The 20,266-nt window shown below is 35.8% G+C and overlaps 3 protein-coding genes across 3 annotated transcripts in view; 2 read left to right on the top strand and 1 right to left on the bottom strand.

Moving 5' to 3' along the window:
* Window positions 1-4,252: 4,252 nt before the first annotated feature.
* dynlrb1 (dynein, light chain, roadblock-type 1) lies at window positions 4,253-6,047 on the top strand. Its single transcript, XM_065241211.2, has 4 exons — window positions 4,253-4,369; window positions 4,711-4,786; window positions 4,948-5,115; window positions 5,673-6,047. The coding sequence occupies exons 1-4, from the start codon at window positions 4,367-4,369 to the stop codon at window positions 5,714-5,716; spliced, it is 291 nt and encodes a 96-aa protein (XP_065097283.1). The 5' UTR covers window positions 4,253-4,366; the 3' UTR covers window positions 5,717-6,047.
* Window positions 6,048-7,033: 986 nt separating this feature from the next.
* map1lc3a (microtubule-associated protein 1 light chain 3 alpha) lies at window positions 7,034-10,995 on the top strand. Its single transcript, XM_065241206.2, has 4 exons — window positions 7,034-7,203; window positions 8,197-8,252; window positions 8,436-8,542; window positions 9,645-10,995. The coding sequence occupies exons 1-4, from the start codon at window positions 7,164-7,166 to the stop codon at window positions 9,805-9,807; spliced, it is 366 nt and encodes a 121-aa protein (XP_065097278.1). The 5' UTR covers window positions 7,034-7,163; the 3' UTR covers window positions 9,808-10,995.
* efcc1 (EF-hand and coiled-coil domain containing 1) overlaps window positions 10,062-20,266 on the bottom strand; it is a 26,864-nt gene continuing 16,659 nt past the window's right edge. The window contains exons 4-9 of the mRNA XM_065241204.2: window positions 17,897-18,045; window positions 17,600-17,735; window positions 17,349-17,517; window positions 13,323-13,481; window positions 13,024-13,093; window positions 10,062-11,828 (exon numbers count right to left, since the gene is read on the bottom strand). Coding sequence (XP_065097276.1) covers window positions 11,692-11,828; window positions 13,024-13,093; window positions 13,323-13,481; window positions 17,349-17,517; window positions 17,600-17,735; window positions 17,897-18,045 — 820 coding nt within the window. The 3' untranslated portion in view covers window positions 10,062-11,691. The remainder of the gene's footprint in view (window positions 11,829-13,023; window positions 13,094-13,322; window positions 13,482-17,348; window positions 17,518-17,599; window positions 17,736-17,896; window positions 18,046-20,266) is intronic.

Genomic DNA, 20,266 nt, shown 5'->3' with positions numbered 1-20,266 from the left:
TGCTATGTGTGTCTACTACTCACTTATTCATTCCTTTTTCATATTTTGAACACATTACAGAATAGTAAACTACATCAAACTATGGAATAACAAAAATGTAACTATATGGGAATTATGTTGTAACAAAGAAATACAAAAATGAATCAAAATGTAATATTTTAGCATCTTAAGTGTAGTCACCCTTTGCCTAAAATTTCCAGAAATGCTCTCTTGCGTTTTGCCAGCCAGCTTGTTGAGGTCTCATCCCAAACGCCTTTTTAAGGGTTGTAAGAATTTACATATGTGCTGGGAACTATTGGCTGCTTTTCTTCATTATTCAGTTCTAGTCATCAAAAAAAAAATGTAATACATTTTTAGTTGCCTAAATGAAGAAGTTATTTTTGAAGTATTTTTGTCTAGTTTGAATAATTTAAACATATAGTTCAAGATTAAAAGAATTAAGAAACACTTCAGTCCCTAAACCAGTGGTGTATATGTTATAAACATACATGCATGCAAGCAAATCTCCAAATAAATTGTACAGTACATTAGATAATTCCATTATTTCAATATGTTAGCTATATAGTTATAAGTTTGCCCAACATGTTGCATGCTTCATTGTGGGCAGGTCTGCAAAGGGAGCTACGGGAAATGTTGAAATGTAAATCAAATCTAGCAAAAAAAAAAAAAAAAAAATCTAATAGTGTTTATCTCCACATTTGGGATCCATCCTGATGTCTGGTTTGTGCGGTACTCTGATAGCTGTCCATTGCTTAGTCAATGCAGCAGTTTCCTGACAAGGCACTGGGGCTGTTTAGAGTGGACTGTTTACTCAAAATGAATTAGTTTGACATTAATTGACGTGATAAAGAAGCACAGTGTCCATATAAGTAGACAGAAGACCTTTGTATCCATATTATCAGTGCTGTATCCTAGGTTTATTTATACAGGAGGGCATGGTGTACTTTGATTTAGATCACATATGTAAACAAATGTGTTTTGGCCAAAGAGCTAGAATGTCACAAGAAATAAAAACAAAAGCCAAAAGGGTTGTATGTATTTTAACGTGTCTTACAGCCTTTATTTAAAAGATCAACCCTAAAGCTAGAGACAATTTATCAAACCTCAGCACAAATCCAATGTAAACACTGTGCATATGGGCTCAAATTTGGACTGCGCTAGGCAACCAAAATGCGGTAGCTTACAGATTTGTGTAACTACAGTATTGACTTTGATGAGACACTGACTGAGCAAATTATGCACAGTAAATGAACTGATCATAGTTGCACACATTATGTGTAAGTGAATAGACAGCATTTGCATAGATAGTCAAACAAAACACACAGTTGTTGCTGACAGCTGCTGGTCAATGTGCAGATATACATCTAAACATTTGATGTTTAAATATTTATGCAAAAATGAAGAATGATTTTGATCTGTACTTCTTTGTTGAAACTTCATTGTTTTTTTAGCCGTGTGATTAATGTCAAGGTATGATAATAAAAGCTTTTTGCCCATGACTCACCACTGATAAGCAGCTGGGAACTGAAGCAACAACTGGTCTGTGCTGCTATAGGACTCAGATAGTAGAACATATAAAAACAACTTCCACGACACTTTTAAAAGTTATAAAATTTGTCTACAGATTCTAGGTAAAGACATTTTAGGAAAAAAGTGTTTTATTGTTTTCCCAGACTTTTTGAGTCAAGGTACAAGATGAAGCACAACTGTTCAAAAACTTGGGCTGGGTTAAATTAACCCAGAAACGGCTTTTATTTGATCTAAAAATAGCTTAAACAGTCCCACATTTTGGTTTAAAACAACCCAGTTAAATTACAACTCAGTGCTCGGTTAAAAATAATAACACAGCATTTTTAGTATTTAGCACAAGTAGCGGTAACGTTGTTTTTCATTAGTCTCCATTTTGAAATAAGCATAGTGATGTTATAGTCACTGGATCATGTTTCCTCAATCCAGTCGGCAGTCAGAAACAGCCCCCAAGTGGGCAATAGCTGGTGTCCAGTTGCGTATGAATAGAGATGGAGTTTTAAGCTAAATAAAAAATATATTGTCAAGATAGCTTTTTCTTAAAGAGATTATTTACCCAAAAATGACAATTCTGTCATCATTTACTCACCCTCATGTTTTTACAAACCTGTATAAATGTCTTTGTTCTGTTTAATGTGAAGGAAGATATTTTGAGGAATGTTTGGAACCAAACCATTCATGAGCCCCATTCACTTCCATAGTATTCTTTTTTCCAACTATGAAAGTGAATGGGGCTCAGTAACGGTTTGGTTACATTCCTCAAACCATCTTCCTTCGTGTTCATCAGAACAAAGACGTTTATACAGTGAGTAATGACAAAAAATATTTATTTATTTTTGGGTGAACTATCCCTTTAAGATAAGTGTTCTAGCTAAGATCTTGCAAAACTGTTAAATTTAAAGATAAATACAGTTTTTTCTTTGTTTGGTCCAAGTGAGCGAAGGCATGTAAAAAAAGGTATTACGCAGAATTCCCTTTTCACAGTCATTGTCTCTGAACATTAAATATTTATAATGACAAAGAGAGGATGAAGATGATGATGAGGTCCCTGGCATTCCAGACACAGCAGTAAGGAAAACTTCACACAAAGCTGCTTTATAGGTGTTTTCCCCTGAGGGAACATAGCTGTGCTCACAGATATCTACATTTTACAGCTTGAAAGCGTCTGTATTGAGTCTGTTTTATGTTAAAATCCTGTTACAAATGAGTGGATGCCTTGCACGATCTGTGCATTGAAATTCCTTTTGAAACCTCACTTTAACTGAGTGCAACATGTGCAGTTTAGCTCCAGGCATTCAAATATTCCGATTTTCATCATATCCAGACACATTCAGGAAATTTTGATTTAATATTGGTAACACGTGTTGTTGCATGGTAACATATTGATTGCATTACAAAAATGCTTTAAAAGCTTTAACAAGGGCTGGACAGATATATTAACATTCTCACACGAGTTGAAGTGAGAAAAAACAAGTTTTCACTGGTTTTGAAACACAATATGCACATTGTGGCTTTTCAACGACTGGATTACAAAAACTGGTTTACTAACTGTTTAAGTAAAACAGATAAATAGTAAGTGTGTTTTTAGAAATCTTCTGCCATTTAGAAAATCCTCAGCTAAGGCATGTGGCAACAACCACAGCCAGCTTTATTTTTTGTGAAATTGTTGCAGACTGTCTTGACTTTTCAAATCTGGAAGTTGCTTTAAATTTCCACAAAATGTGAGGCCCGGTGCACCCTCTCCTCACAGAACTTCATGCATGTTACGGCACACATGGAACACGTCAAAGTTTCCGTGTGTAGGCTATAATGGTAGAGCTGACCTTGCAGCATTCATTAAGTGGAAAACCTGAAATTTGGAAAGGAAGTCTGTTATCTCATAAACCCACAGTGTGTCTGCTTATGTCTCTAAGTTCTCATTTTCTCTAAGTTCTCATTTTCTAAACTGTACCATCCTTACAGTGGCCAGGAGGGTGAGTACAGTAATGTTCACTTAAAATTTTCATTTGTTAATAAAATATTTTACAAACAAACCACATGTTTTTATTATATGTCTAGACATTGACAAAGAAAGCTAAGCAAGGGCATTGAAGAGTCCAATTGTCAAACATATTAGCCTATGCAAACACACATATTTTTCTACAGGGTTGTTACAGTGGTACTTTTGATCCCTTCCTATGCGGTTAAAAATGACCACAGCTTTCTTATATAATCAACTATGGTCGGTAGGTGTGGCACACTTCTGTCTTCTCCCTAGAGAGCATGTGCAGATTATGTGCATATTTAGTAGATCACTACTTGCTTTTTCAATAAAAATAGGTTATACATTTAAATCTTTATAAATTGTTTAAGTTGATCCAACTTTTCACTTTTTTACAGTGCAGGTGATCTGTACAATAATTGTATTGTAAATCACAATGGAAAGCCATCTGGAATTAACAGCTTATTTACTTTCTACATATGATATATATATAAAACCCCTCACTTTAGATACTTTTTATTTACTATTATATATAGGCTATATAGAACAAGCTGTCAATAAAAGCCCAGAACAAATGGCATGTGGTTTAGTATCGTTTAAAAAGCATCTGAAGACGGGTATTAATAACTTATATATAGCGTAATTCTTTAGAAACACACGTATTTCTGTATTGAAATATAAAAGATTAAGACCAAACCTCAGAAGAGTTACTTGTGGTCAGACAAAATGTTTTCCTCCTGTCCAGCAGGTGGCAGTGAAGAATAACAGCGCGTTCTAATACCACAAAGCGAACACAGCTTGTTGTGTTGTAGCTAGCAGCATCCGTCATAGTAACGAAAACACAAACTTTCCTTTACGATGGTAAGTACATTTCACCCTGTTTTACCACTTGAACATACTATAGTGTTTGTGTAATTGAAAGTGAACGCTTGTCAACTCCCCAATGTTTTGTTTAAGGTTTTATGGACTTAAATTGACCTGAAAGGGCGTTGTCATGTATAGAATTTGGCCTTGGTTAGCATAGCTAGCTAATGGATCGAATAAATAGAATAATTCAATGCTCTACAGATTTATACCTCTCGTAACAGGCACGTATTGGGATCACAGAGCTACCATTAAGAAACGCTTATTGTCACGTGCAGCGGTAGTTACAGATTTCTATTCTTGTACTGTTTTACATCACAGATGCATTTATTTTGCAGGCTGAGGTGGAGGAGACCCTGAAGAGAATCCAGACCCAGAAAGGAGTACAAGGAATCATCATTGTTAATGCTGAAGGTATATCTGACACTAACAAAACATTTCATAGCTGTAATTTTATGTTTTGTTGTGGTTGCAAAGAACTGTCATGTGCTTCAAATGCATTAACAAATTGATCAAACAAAAAGGTCTTTGTAGCCCTATTTGTGTTACATTTTTTGTCCTCTGTCTATTAATAGGCATCCCCATCAAAAGCACCCTTGATAACTCAAGCACGGTTCAGTATGCTGGGCATATCCACCAGCTGCTCATGAAAGCACGGAGCATAGTGAGGGACATTGATCCACAGAATGATCTCACTTTTTTGAGGGTTCGATCAAAGAAGAATGAGATCATGATTGCCCCAGGTAAAATGCAATAAGTGAACTTACTAAAATCATGTAATGCTCATGTTCAGTGTGCTACCTAATTTGGAAGTAATGGTAAAACTCTCATACAACTGCATCATGATGACTTCATCTGTAAATATAAAGTTATTGTTAAAGATTTAGGGGTGGTTTCCCGTACAGGGATTATCTTAAACCAGGACTAGGCCTTAGTTTAATTAGGAAATATAACTACTTTGAACAAGCATGCCTTACTAAAAACATTACTTGTGTGCATTTTCAGGCAAAACAAAGGGGACTGATGTATTTTAAGATATGTCAGTGCAAGTTGTTTTCAGTTTGGACAGCTCTTACATTTATTTTAGTCTAGGACTAGTCTAGTCCCTGTCCGTGAACCCCCCCTTAGTGTTTGGTGGTGTTTGTCTTAAAGGTAATACATTCGATTAATAGTTTCAACTTTCATTGTTATACAGCAATATAATGCTTTAAATTTTATTATGTTTTACTTAGATTTCTTTCTAAATACCCAAATCTGCTGCAAATCATAATGAATTAATTTCATTCTGTTTTATTCACAGATAAGGACTATTTCCTGATTGTCATTCAGAACCCTTCAGACTAGTGTTGCTGTTTTATTATTTCTAAACAATGGCCAAAAGTGTTTTTTGTTTTAATTTGTTCCGAAAAAGTGGCAATTTCATAGTAACAAACTTACAATAAAGGAGTTCAGTTTACTTTATTAGAAAAGTATGTTGTTATAAATATTCTTTTCATTCTGTTCTTGCTTATCATTCCAATAATATACAAATTTTTTATTTATTGTTATCTTACATTTTCCCTTTTGCTAAATATTCAAGCTGTCCTTCATCTGTAATTATAAATATGACATTATGAATTTAATTACCCTCTTGTGACTGTTAGCAAGGACATTAAAACTGCAATGCATTACCTTACATTTTTTGGTTGTGAATTTTATATGTAATAGAAAGATTATGTCTGTTAAATAATGTATGGTTAAAAAATTGACAGTAGATTACCATTTCTGTAGCTCATCTGGTAGCGCATTGCATTGCATTAGCAGTGCAGAGGTAATGGGTTTGATTCTCAGGATGAACTGTAATGTAATGTAATGACTACTGAGAAGCTTTATCTCTTATGTGTACAAAGACAAAGCAGTATATAAAACACAAACTTAAAGGAATAGTCTACCCTTTTGCCATATTAAACTATGTTATTACCTCAACCTAGACGAATTAATACATATCTATCTTTTTTCAATTCGTGCACTGTACAGCGTGTACTGAATGTGTTAGCATTTAGCCTAGCCCCATTCATTCCTATGGTACCAAACAGGGAAGCCACCAAACACTCCCGTGTTTTCCCTATTTAAAGACTTTTACATGAGTAGTTATACCAGTAAATATGGTGCCACAAAATAAAACTTTTTTTTAGTAACATAGGAATGAATGGGGCTAGGCTAAATGCTAACACATTCACAACGAGCTGTACAGTGCACGCATTGAAAAAAGATAGGTATGTATTAATTTGTCTAGGTTGAGGTAATAACATAGTTTAATATGGCAAAAGGGTAGACTATTCCTTTAAAGCATTACTTTTTGATATAGATATGGGTAAATAGTAGATTAACACTGTTATAATCTGTAAAAATTGCAAACGTGAATAAGTCATGTTTAATAGATTATTAATTAATTTGAATATTAAAGTGAATGGATGGATGTACGGTTAGAAAGATTATAAAGGGTTACCAATAATATAATATATATATACATATATAGGTATGTCGTCAAAGTATAAGATTAATAAAAATACCTAGTCATAATGTAATATATATGTTTCATGTTTGTATGCTGACCTGCGTCTGCGTATAAACTGGGTGCACTGTTTCTTTAAATTCTGCTGTGACGTCACGCATTCGCTTATTACATTGTCTCGAGCTGTTTTGCTTACAGTGAGTCAGGAGCTCGAAAAGCAGCGAAGTCGACCGTGAATTCAACATTAAATAACATATAAAGACTGTCAGCTCCTTTTCACCTCATTAAACTTCAGTTATGCCTTCTGACAGACCCTTCAAACAGAGACGAAGCTTTGGTAAGAGTTTTTTTTCGAGCTGTGTCAACAAAAGTGTTTTTGTTTATCAGGTTTGTTTTTGGTGACTAGCTTGCTAGCAGCTGCGAGGCACACTTTTTCAACTTAACTGTAGGGTTGTTCACGCTTATAAAAAGTCTTGAATGATATTTAGACGTGAATTTTAAGAGTACGAGGACGTTTTTTTGACGAAATTGACGACTCAGTGGCTAACGTTAGTCAGAGTCAACATGGCCTTTTGGCCTGCTGTTCAAATACAAGTGTCTGTTTTCATTGTTTTCTTTTAAAAATGTATCCAGAATGACATCCTTAATGTCGTATTTAAATGTTCATATATGTATGAGTTTGTTGACCATATTTGGACTCGGTAAACAACAGTCAGTTATTTGCGAGACAGTTTGCTAGCCTTTATTTTGGTCAGTAGCCAGTTTCCATCCAGTTGTATAAATGTAGATTTTTCCTTTTTTATATTCATGATAACAGCTTGTGAATGGACAGTACAGGTGTTGATGAAATGATGTTGTAATTGGAGCTCCTCATATAGTCCACCCTTAGTACAGGGTGTGGGAGGGGAGGGGCGGGGCATAAAACTATTGCGTAATCTTAATAAACAAAAACACGAGAAACACATATGTGCTGTTTTAAACCAATTTGGATGTGTCTTGGTCAGCTAGTTCTAGTTATCGTGTAACATTTGTACAACCTTTGCCATCATACACTATCGAATGACCCCTTACATGGTCTCAGTTAAATATATGAAACACGGACACAGTGGAAATACAGAAGCACAGACTCTTTCACATACGGATTAGTTGACCTACTAAGAAAGCCAGCTTGGCATTGTGTTTTGTTTCAGTATAACTTGGATTGACCAAATGAATATCCTATTGTCTTGGAACAAAAAGCCCATTCAAGTTTTTTTGCAGAAACCTCAGTTACTTTGGAAAACAATCCAGAGTACTAATGTCTACTAAGTCTTTATCTTCATTGTTTTAGCCGATCGTTGCAAGGAAGTACAGCAGATACGAGAGCAGCATCCCAATAAAATTCCGGTGAGCATCTCTTCCCTCCTATAAATGTGCCTTTTTGCATAAATGAATTAGAACTAAGTGCTTTTAAGATATCTGCTTTAGATGTCTTTTAAAGGGTGGTGAGACTTTGCATGCATACGCCAGCTCTGTGCAATATATACTGTAGCTTTATATCTCATTTCGGTTTCAATTATTTCCCCCTAGGTTATCATCGAGAGGTATAAGGGGGAAAAGCAGCTTCCTGTCCTGGACAAGACTAAGTTCCTTGTTCCTGACCATGTAAACATGAGTGAGCTTGTGAAGATAATCAGGTAAAGTTCATAACTTTAAATCTAAAGCCATCATTCAGTTTTAACACTGATGTGTCAACAAGTATATTAAATATTAGCTCTACATGATTTATTTTTGCTTTACTGCAATATGATGTCATTAAAATGTTTTGTCAATGTAAAAGTCATTTTGAATAGTAAATTGCATGTGTTAAAATGTTTGTTTAAGTTGTGGAAGAGAATGCAAGGGTGTGCCAGTTTTGAGTCTATGCTGATTCTGTCATCCACATGGATTTCTTTGAATGCATTTATACAGCTCTCACTTGAAACTTTTGTCATTGCACAACACCCATATTCTCAGTGGTGTTATTTCTTTAAAGATTCTTTTCTAATTCAAACTTTTAAAGGATATTTGTAGCTCTAGTTGTATTGATAATTCTAGGTATTTTAACACAGACTTCGTCAGATGATCAGACTGGCTGCCTAGCGTGCTTTCCTGCATCCTTGGCTTTGTGTCATGACTGCTTTATTATTTATAGTTCAGAATTATTTTTATATTGATCTGATCTTAAAGGTCTTTATGTTCACAAACCGTTTCACACCGGGTTTGATCCCAGGTAACGTGCATAATGAATTGCATACATTGATAATACGCTGCAAGTCGATTTGGTTTAAAAAACGCGAGGTCTAGGCATCAATGCAAATTTGTGGACAAGCATACATTTGTGTCTACAGGTGGATTTCTTCAAATGAAAAGATACACATTTGGTAGCTCATGAAGTTGAAAGAATATGTGTTAAGCAGATTAGTGATTTTAAAACTATAATAAAATAGAATATAAATATAAGAGTAGTTTGATGTTTTTAATGATAGATTTTACTTTAATCTGGTAAATAGTAAAATAAAAATGTGAGTTTATTTACCTTGTAAAGTACTTCTGCGTTTTGATAAAGGCTTCCTGCTACGCTAGAATTGCTTAGTGGTTGTTACAGTCATTTAAATTATTTTGACTTTCGTGACATTTTTTAGTTTATTTCGGTAGCATTTAGTAACACAGGTGCAAGTGACTAAGGCTTATGTTTGCACAAGGTTTCATGTTTATTTGTGTCAATATAATTTTAGCATTTTGCTTCTCTTTTTGTAGGCGTCGACTGCAGCTGAACCCCACCCAAGCCTTTTTCCTTCTTGTCAATCAGCACAGCATGGTCAGTGTGTCCACTCCTATTTCTGAGATCTACGAGCAAGAGCGAGATGAAGATGGCTTTCTCTACATGGTTTACGCATCCCAGGAGACTTTCGGTTGCTAAGCAGGCTGCTCAACCTTTTGAAGGAAGGGTAACAGAGAGAGAGAGAGAGATGGCAAAAGAAAGCAGTCTCACCCTCATGAACCCCTATTTTTTCTCTACATTATAACCCTCTTACTGGTATGAAACAAAAGAAAGCGTTGATTTTTCTTCATAAAACACTTAAATGTAAAGCAAGGCACTACTGTAAACATTATACTGACCTATTGAACCATTTTAATTTCTTTGAACTTGGTTCAATTGTTTTAGGATTGGCATAGGGGTCACATAGTTTTAACTTTGCATTTGGTCCAATCCAGTTTTTTCCCTTTTTATTTCTTTTATTAGGGCTGTTATGTAAAAATTAGTAGCACATGTTGCTGTAAATAGGTGTGAGGGTGAGTATTTTTGTTTTAGGGGAGTCATTTGCATAAGCTCGTCTGTTTGCTTGTAGTAATTGCATATTACCAGGCCTCAGTGGTACTGGTTTAAGATTGTAAAATCTTAAAAGCATCAAATGTTAAGTGAATAATCGAAACTCAACATAATTCACTTTCATTTATACAAAACATGTTGTGGTTCTCAAAAAAGTTGCTTAACTGAGTGTATTAGAAATGTGTAGTCATAAAATTATTTGAAATATCAGGCAGTTTCTGTCTGAGGCCTCCTATGTAAAAGAAATGCATCATTCACTCATTGTAAAATAATGATATGGCTTGATGGTAACTGTAGTAGTCAAAAACTACAATTGTCTGTACTGTACACACAAGAGCCAGAGGAACATTTAAGATCTTACATTGAGGAGTTAGATGTATCTTCTGGCATACAGTATTCTGCAGTCTGTGTCATATAAACTTATCTTTAATAAATGCGTTTTGCACAACTTAAATACTTAAGAGGACAAACTTATTAGTTTTAATATTAATTATAGCACACAACTATATTCTCATTTTACCTGTTGTTCTCTGTGTCACCATACAAGATATGCCTTCTGTCAAATCGCAGATGAAGGGATTGTGATGCACTACCTTGCATGTTTTTCTCAACCTTTTTATATTGATTTAAGCTGTAGATTTGTTAATTTTTCAGCGTTATTTAAAGCAAAAAATACTGAAAAACTTTTTAGATGTTTTGAAACCAAAACAAAGAAAAACTGAAATGTGTCTATGTATGTTTGAAAACCAAGTGTGTATAAACCATTGTATGAAATGATTCAAATGTGTTGTGTATTTTTTGCATATAAGAGTCTTGCAGACAGAATATCATGGGGTTAAATTAGAAAAATACTGTTTAATCCAAATGTTAATTCAGAACAAAAGTGAAAATGTAATCATGTATCTTGATGTTAGCAACACTGTTTACTCAAAGTGAAAGAGGCTGAGAGTTTGATGATGAGAAACAAGCTCTGTATACTCTTTAAAAAAGCAACGAAAGTGCTCATAAGTGCCATATAACTGGATAAAAGTTTTAGTACGTTAAAACAATTAAAGGTGCATAAATTCAGTTCTTCACAGTTAGGCAGCCTGTATTTGAGATATTAAGAAAGCTTTATTTTGTCAAGTTACTCATAATGTATCCAATATATGTGTTTTTCTTGAATTATAATATTGAACATTTTATGAGCTATACATATCATACATGTTTCCCATTTGGATATGGCAAAATGCATTTATTACACTAAAATACTGACCCACAATCTCTTACTCATATTTTACACCGATAAACTAGCTTACTCTAAATGAGACACATTTCATAGTAATGATAAAGAGCTTAATGAGGAGGTGATTATTGTAAAATTAAAAACAAATTTACAAAGAAATCCTATATTCCAAGGGCCATTTACACGGCTGGTTTAAGGTCCTTTAAAAATTGCCATAGCATCTTTTGACCACTAGGTGTCAGGAGTGCCTAGCAGGAGATGAGCAGTGAGTTGGTGAGAGACTGATGACTCTGTGCACTTTCTAAAGCCTCACCACCAGAGAGGACCTCACATGCAGCCAGCTCATGACAAAGAGCATCGAGCACTTCTAAGATATGTGCTTTCCCTGCAAACCAGTCACAAGAGATAATTGTTAGTCAGTCTGAAGCTAGAAACTTTAATTAAATATTTTTATTATGCATTCTAATTCATAAATGAAAAATTATATTATTAGAATAACAACTTTAAAAAGTAAATCAGAAAATGTAAAGCATTTGAAAAAGTATATGAGTTACATTGCATTATAGACTGCACAATTTTGTTTTAAAGGGATAGTTCACCCAAAAATGAAAATAATTTCATTCATGACTCACCCTCATGTCGTTCCAAACTCGTTCATCTTCGGAACACAGTTTTAAGATGTTTTATATTTAGTCTGAGAGCTTGTTGACCCTTTATTGAAAATCTACATACGCTATACTGTCCATGTCCAGAAAGGTAATAAAAACATCATCAAAGTAGTCCATGTAACATCAGTGGGTCAGTTAGAATGTGTTGAAGCATCGAAAATACATTTTAGTCCAAAAATAACAAAAAATACGACTTTATTCAGCATTGTCTTCTCTTCTGCGTCTGTTGTGAAGCGCATGCGCGAGACTAAAGTCACATGACTGCAGTGATGCGGCTGACGTGTTATCTAGTGCGCCCCAGCTGTTTTTTTTTTGTGCGCCCGGGCTTCTTTACAGTCTGAGGGAGACGCACGCTGTAAGTTTAAAAAAAAAACTTCACAAACATGTCTGAGGATAACACGTCAGCCGCGTCACTGCAGTCACTTGACTTTAGTCTCGCGCATGCGCTTCACAACAGACGCGGAAGAGAAGACAATGCTGAATAAAGTCGCAATTTTTGTTATTTTGGACCAAAATGTATTTTCGATGCTTCAACACATTCTAACTGACCCACTGATGTCACATGGACTATTTTGATGATGTTTTTATTACCTTTCTGGACATGGACAGTATACCGTACGTAGATCTTCAAGGAAGGGTCAGAAAGCTCTCGGACTAAATCTAAAACATCTTAAACTGTGTTCTGAAGATGAACTGAGGTCTTATGAGTTTGGAACGACATGAGGATGAGTCATTAATGACATTATTTTCATTTTTGGGAGAACTATCCCTTTAAAATTAAGTTCCAGCGAACAATCAGTGTGGTCATAGATTTTAAGACCCTACTGTATCTCTAATCCTCCTGCCACATTTTCATTGCTTGCCAGGGAATGGTTTTATAAGAGCAAGGCTAAGGTTAATCGTAGCTCTCACCATGTTGTGGATCACTGCAGGACTCCAATGTGCTGAGTAAAATCTTTCCCAAAGATCTTCTGGAGACATTCTACAACAAAAACATTTAACATGTTTCAATAATAACAATAACTAGAATTTTCAGTTTTTATAGAGGCACTTCCCCATGCAAAATTTACCAGCATTACGTTTTATGGGTGCTTATTATAGTGTTCAGAGTGATTTCTAATTAATGTCTGGGTGGTTGGTTAAATCTTGGCTCAACCCCCAAGATTTTATATTTTGTTGTCCCTCTGGACAGCTTTTTCCGGCAGACTGACCAGTTCTCGTAGCTGTTGCAGAAGCTGAAGCACATCCATTAGTTTCTCCTCCACCAGAGACAGTCGTACCCGCTCCGTTTCCAGCATCTGCAGCTCAAGGTGAAGCAGCTCGGTCTCTTCCGCCTTCTGTTGAAGCTCCTGAACCAGGGAGTCCCTCATCTGGACACACACACACAGCACTTACCACTGACCTTGTGCATATTTAAACACTATAAAGCCTTTTTCCAACACACAAAGAATTTCAGGTTAGGAGAATTTTTGCCAGATGTGCCGATAGCCCACAATTCAACAGAGACGGATAATTTCTCAGACAGGAATAGTTCAGATGTGCTTATGTTTTTGGCCTGTCTGACCATGTGTCACAATTCCACATCTGGTGCACGCACTCGCCTGATGTCTACCTCTGAACTGGTCATGCCCAGAAAGTTCAGACATTTTTCCACGAATATGTGTGTGGCACTTTTACAGTTTTTCTCATTTGCTTTGGCACACGGTCTTAACATTCTCTTAACTGTAAGGGAAAATGTCCAAACCGTTTGCTGGAACTTCCAAACTTTAAGGCATGTCTACAAAATGCAGTTAATCACCTAAAACATTTCATTCATGCTCAAAAACAAGTTTTTTTCACTATGATAGTCAAATTAAGGTTTTATAAAAATCGGATATTTGTTGAGACGAATTATACTGTACACAGAAAAAGTATATGAACATACATAATATGAACATAACTGAGAATTAACTCATCAGTTTTGGATCAACAAGCCATATGCATTTCTGGTTCCCATCAGATTGGAATTTCTTATTGATTTAAGCAAATTGCAAGTGTATGGCATGTGTGCAAATAGTAAGTACAATTGTCTAGTTTGCACAATAACAAAAACAATTTGATATAGCGTTTATAATAGTTAGTTGCACTATGTTTACTATTTTAGGCAAAACCTCCATTGCAAACCTCCATTTAACTCAATAAAATCTGTTTCACTTTAAAAAGGATGCGCTGTTGCATTAAAACCAGCTGTTTGTTTACATCCGTATGTTCGTCTACAATGCAGCGTTTATGAGGAAATGGGGTAGTCTAAATGAAAGGCGTAAACGTGGCAAAAGTAATGTATTTTAAAACATAAATGCATTAATGTAAACAGGGCCTAATTGTTCAGAGATCTGAACTTATTGTTTTGAAAAAAAAAAAATAATTATGCCAAATCAATTGAGAAAAACTGTAAAACACTGTGAGCTGGCAGGCTTCCATGTGTCGGCACAGTTCACGTATGGTGCATTGTAGCTATCGTTGAGCTGTTCTCTTTATGAACTACTTGGACATGTAGTTGTGTGAGGGCTGGTGGTTGATTCCTGTGGTTCTCTCAGGAGGAGACAGCTGATTGGCTGTTCACATAGGCACACACATGCTGTCAGTGGTTGTCTGGGTGGGAGAGTGAGATCAATTCCACTCACTGTGGCTTCTCTTTGAAGCTTTTCAGTCTCATAACAAGCACTCAGTGGGCAAGTGCCTTGTAATCTAATTTTACACTCTTGCACCCGAAAGAAACTGTGAAGGTTGAAGACAAAACTGGTCTGGTGACGTAAGGGCAAAAGCAACAGCTAGTTTATTTGGGTGAACCCAGGTGAACAAATGTACTTTATTTGAGTACAGTTAGAATAAATGTAGCCTACTATTTTCATTCACTAATTTTGTACTTAATATAAAAAAATGTCTTTAGTACTTCTAAGTGTACATCTAAGTGTACCAAACTTTGCTATTTATTTCAATACAGTATTACTTATATTTATACATATTAATACTTTTTCAAGTGCACTAAGGTACAAGTAGAACTATACTTTAATTAGTATATTTCAAGTGTATAACTTTTACACTTTATTTAGTACAAAAATAACAATGTATTAAAAGTGTTCTTGCTTATATTTGTTGAAGTCGATTTTCAGTAAACTCAAGTACAGTATACTTTATCTTTACCTGGAAACTTGCGCCCTTGCATATAAAAATGTCTAGTTAAATAGTTCTTGAAAACAATAAATATTTTAACAGTGTGTTTAATTTAAAGAAAAAAAACACAGTGGGCTCTATCATACATCCCGTGCAATGCAGCGCAATGCGCGACACAAGTGTCTTTTCCCTGTTTTAACCCAGCGGAATTATCATTTTCATGTTTAGCGCCATGTTGTTTAAATAGCAAATGCATTTGCGCCCAATTTTGCACATATGGGTGCTCTGGTCTAAAAACACGGTGTGTTCAGGCGCATTGTTGGCGCGTTGCTATTTTGAGGCATCCAAAATAAACTACGCCATTGACCAACTAAAACCATGGGCCTCAATTTATAAAGCGTGCGTACGCACAGATTTGATCGTAAAGTGTGCATACGCAAAAATCCACGGCAAAGTCCATATTTATAAAAACTGTATTTGACATGGAAAAGATAGCGCCACGTCAGGGTCTGAGCAGGGTTAACGTGATTTCACCAAGTAAGATGTGATCCTGGATCAACTCCATTGTTGGTCCTGGATCAACATTTTCATTAACCAATCAGATTGCAGGATTAGGATCAGTGTGTATGTTAGATTTAGGTTTAGGATTGGGTTAGGGGCTTTTAAGAAATACTCCTCAAACTATTATTTTACATTAATTTGAGGATTTAAAAATGGTTAGGGTTTGAGTTAAGGGTAGGTTGGGGTATCTTTGATTAAAACAAAAAATGTTGATCCAGGATCACATCTTACTTGGTGAAATCACTGCGACCGTCTAAGCAGACATATATTGCTCGTCTGATTGCTGCAGGTTTTTGGAAATATAAGCCATTCTTGCTGCTCGAAATTGGGTTTAAACATTGACAAGTGCTCTTTTTTATATCTATAATATTAATTGGGCATCGTTTAAAGACGGAGATCTGAAGCTGCTCATCTCCGCATAAATTCAAGTTCATCTGCGATTTATAGATTTAAAAGGGGTACACTCGTTTTCTGCGCGTACGTTCGGTTTATGAATCACACACACGCATTTTTGGTAAATGATCGTAAGATCAAATGTAGGTTGGTAAGCTGTAGCCTGGTAAGCTGATTGTTTTGCTTTTAACTCTTTCCCTGCCATTGACGAGTTATCTCGTCAATTAAGAGCAAACATTTGCATAAAAACATGTTCCTGATGAATTGTAATGTTAATCTGTAATTATACACTAGATGGGATACTTACCCAATTTATACAAAAACTGAAGCAAAAACTTTTAAATTTTAAACTATATGTAAGTTTTGATAATCGTTCTGAATCTGATCTCAAACAAAATTCCTTCACAAAAAAGCAATTGTTTCAGCTTTTTTTTTTTTTAATGAAAAATACCCATATTATAAGAAGAAAAAAAATATAGATAGGATTAAACGTTTTTTTTCCCCCCGTTTTTTTTGTTTGTTTGTTTATTGTTTGTTTGAAAGCAGAAGGTCTGTTATTTCATTTGATATATTTGAATGTTTTATATATTCATGGAAGGCATTTTGTGAAAATCACAGAAAATGCTAGCAGGCAACTTTAACAAAAAGGCTGGCAGGGAATGAGTTAAAAATTGCTAATTTTGCATATATTTAGATATTTTTAAATGCTACCCCATAGATGTATTGTATATGATGTGTTTTTTTCTTTGGATATGGTGAGATATGAACCATTTTAGTAATATTTTTTAAAACACTGGTCTTCTTCCTCTGTTACAGTTTTTCCACTTACAAACTCTGCCAACTGGCTTTTAAAGGGGATGAGAGATGAGACTCTCATTGGTTTATTGAACAGTATTTCCAAAACACACCCATGCTTAGTTTTACTTATTAAATCTACTTATAATTTTTTATTTTACATTTTTATTTGTAATGGCTTTGAATTTTTTTTGCTGCAACTCATAGCATTAAATCATGCAACTAAGCATTAAATCAAGTATAGCATACTTACTGAAGCATAAACATACATCAGGAAAGATTTTCGAGCTGAGAAAATGATTTCTCCAATGCTATGTTGTCTTTATGTGCCATACCTGGTCTTCTGTGTTCATCTCTGGCCTTCTGGCTTCACTCTCCTTCAGCTCCAACTGTTTATTTAGCCGTGTGACCTTCTCCAGCAGATCCAGTACAGCTGACTGACTCTCTTCCGTCCTGGAGTCTCCAAAATGTGACAAAAGCTTCTTCACTGCTTTCTCATCACACCTGAAGAGATGTGAAGAGATATATTAGTAAAGCTGTTTTCATTTTTTTCATTGACTATTATGGTTAATAATATGGTCAGCACCTGTCTCCACAGCAGGACAGCCTGGTGAGAATTCTCTTCACCTCATCTACTTGTCTCTGCTGTTCTCCGGTCCATCTCTCCTCCTCTTCATCAGACGCTGCCTGACCCTCCACTGAACGGAAGAGCTGCTCCTCCACTAAAGGCGCATGTAATTTATATATGTGCGTGTATTTATATAACATTGCCTAATTAATGCCATGAAAGGAATGATTTAGGAAATGATTTAGGAAATGCGAATGTTAACTGTTTACATGTTGTTTCTGAAAAAAAGTTGAATAATGTCAATATTTAGCTTACTGGTGTCAGGAAGAGTTTCTGCACGTCCCGTCGGAGAGCGCCGATCTTGTTCTGCGTCTAAGCAACAGCGAGGCGGTGCTGGGCCAGACGTGTTATACTCTCTGTCCTGTTTGTTGATGAATGAAACGGATGTTTTAGAGCCCTCAGATCTGCAAAGAATATACAGATAGAGTAGATCAATAGGTTTTTCTAGTTTCATCCTGTTGACACCAATGTAGAAATGAAATACTAGCAATAAACTGAAGTCTAACCTGAAGTCCAAATGATATCGAAACTCACAATTCTTATTTTTTTTTAAGAAATATTGCAGTGTTTGTCATAAACAATTTATCTATGAAATAAATTTTTTTTATTAATGTGTTCTCATAAACTTCCATCAAAATAAAAAAATTGTGGCAATCATTCTACGGTGAAATCAGCTAGATGGCTTGGGCGGGATCATCCGTTAACTCCACCCCCTCCAATTCTCTGTCTGCTGTCAGTTCCATTTCTGAATGAAACACCTACTTTTTCATATCTAATCAAAGCACATTGGAAAATACAAGCCACGCCCACTATTTTTCTTGTGGGATATTCTGTTTCACTCGGACATACATCACAACATGGAAGTAAAGTCGATCACAAATTCCGGTTCAAAGGGACCTAAAAATTCCAACAATTAGCATTTAAGGGCCAGTCGTGGCCTAATGGTTAATTTTCCGTCGGTCTTAGTACACAATGTAACTACAGAAGTGTAAAGTTTTAAATAGGAAAAATATAAACTCTTTGGTTATTTTTTGCGCGATGCTAATGGTCTAATCAGATTCAATGGATTATGCTAAGCTATGCTAAAAGTGGTAGCACCAGACCCGGAGATCAGCTGAATGGATTCCAAAACAGTAAATATCAAATGTTTACCTCTACGGGAGCTGGAAAATGAGCATATTTAAAAAAAAAGTGGAGTGTCCCTTTAAGTACAAACATACAATACGTGTGAGTTTACATCAGGAAACACATTTAAAGGTGCGGTGTGTCATTACTAAATCACCAGAATTACCAAACAGAACTGCAAAAAGTCATACGATCTTTACGAATGGTAATTCTGTATACTTTCAATGGCTCTTGTGATGTTGAGAGTAGAGGTGGTTGTGGGTAATTGAAATCAGGCATGACGACATTAAATCCATCCAACTAATGGAAGATGATACAAACCACATATACTGTAACTAGGCTCTAAACATATTATACAGCAAGTACGATTCGAACATTATTACCACATGGGCCGACGTATTTCTTACCATTAAAATCCCCACAGCATGTCAGGTTTAAGCCCGGCATTAAAGGAACACACCATAACTTAAACATAAACAAATTTTGATAATCTCCGCTGGTGTCAGACATCTATAAATGAAAGCAATCGATTATGTTGCTGGCGTTTCAACGCAGACATTTTTCCGAGCTTCGCGACGGCAGAAATGCAACGGGGGCCTTCGAGAATCAAAGAATAAATGTTTCCAGATGACGATGTCCTGCCTGCAGAAAAAAGTACAAGCAGCATGACTCCCAGAAAGTAAAAAAAGAAAAGAATTCAAGCCGGGTCCTCTCATGCATATAACCTGCTGCCATGAGGAACCATTCAGCACAGGGCGGCCATAAATACAACCCGCAAAATCATCCCTTGATACACTATGCTTTGGGGTCTGGGCAGCACTCTTGGTGTAAGGTCAATATTTGGAATCTGCGTTGTCGAATGAGGGGGTGTTTGAAAAGGGGAGGTGGGTCGGTAAAATGTGGATTTCAGGGGTCTCTGATGACCTACAGCTGCCGAAAGGGAGAACCAGGGAGACTCTAAACAAGCCTGTCAGGGTTGCTATAGGAACCCTTTGGCTTCAGTATAGTATTATGGACTGGGCATTGTGATGAAGCACTTGCAAACGCACAGTGTGACCAGTTGGAGTTTAATCGAGAGAGAAGATGTTTGTTTGGGTGTGAAATTCACTGGAAAAAATTAAGAGATGGCTGTTGACTTCACAAAACACTCCACAAACACACTGGTCACACTGGGACTTGGTCAATCTTTATGAATGAGATTAACAAATAAGGATAAGCTAAAACAACCTAGTGTCTGCAGAGACAGATGAGCGAGAACAAACTAAGAGCATGAAGCTTTCTAGACATCTGAATCCACTCCAGACACTTGGAAGGAATCTCAATGTTAGATCCAGCCGACATGCGTTTGGCCTCTTTAAACACACTAGGAAACAAGTCTGGCATGTGTGTTATGCAATAGTTGCGTACAGGGCTATAAAATTGAAAAACTTTAGATTTGATGAAGGCTACGTTTATTTAACGGTGACTTCTTTTCCGAGGGACATGAATTTTAATATTTGT

Source organism: Paramisgurnus dabryanus, chromosome 14 (genome assembly GCF_030506205.2).
Source record: "Paramisgurnus dabryanus chromosome 14, PD_genome_1.1, whole genome shotgun sequence".
NCBI classification, from domain to species: domain Eukaryota; kingdom Metazoa; phylum Chordata; class Actinopteri; order Cypriniformes; family Cobitidae; genus Paramisgurnus; species Paramisgurnus dabryanus.
The sequence above is the reverse complement of the archived record's forward strand: the minus strand, read 5'-3'. Positions and strand labels throughout refer to the sequence as shown.

Coding starts and splice junctions, on each gene's coding strand:
- map1lc3a (XM_065241206.2), top strand. CDS start 7,164: ATGCCTTCTGACAGACCCTTCAAACAGAGACGAAGCTTTG. Junction 7,204..8,196: donor CAAACAGAGACGAAGCTTTG/GTAAGAGTTTTT, acceptor TCATTGTTTTAG/CCGATCGTTGCAAGGAAGTA. Junction 8,253..8,435: donor AGCATCCCAATAAAATTCCG/GTGAGCATCTCT, acceptor ATTTCCCCCTAG/GTTATCATCGAGAGGTATAA.
- dynlrb1 (XM_065241211.2), top strand. Junction 4,787..4,947: donor CATCATTGTTAATGCTGAAG/GTATATCTGACA, acceptor GTCTATTAATAG/GCATCCCCATCAAAAGCACC. Junction 5,116..5,672: donor TGAGATCATGATTGCCCCAG/GTAAAATGCAAT, acceptor TTTTATTCACAG/ATAAGGACTATTTCCTGATT.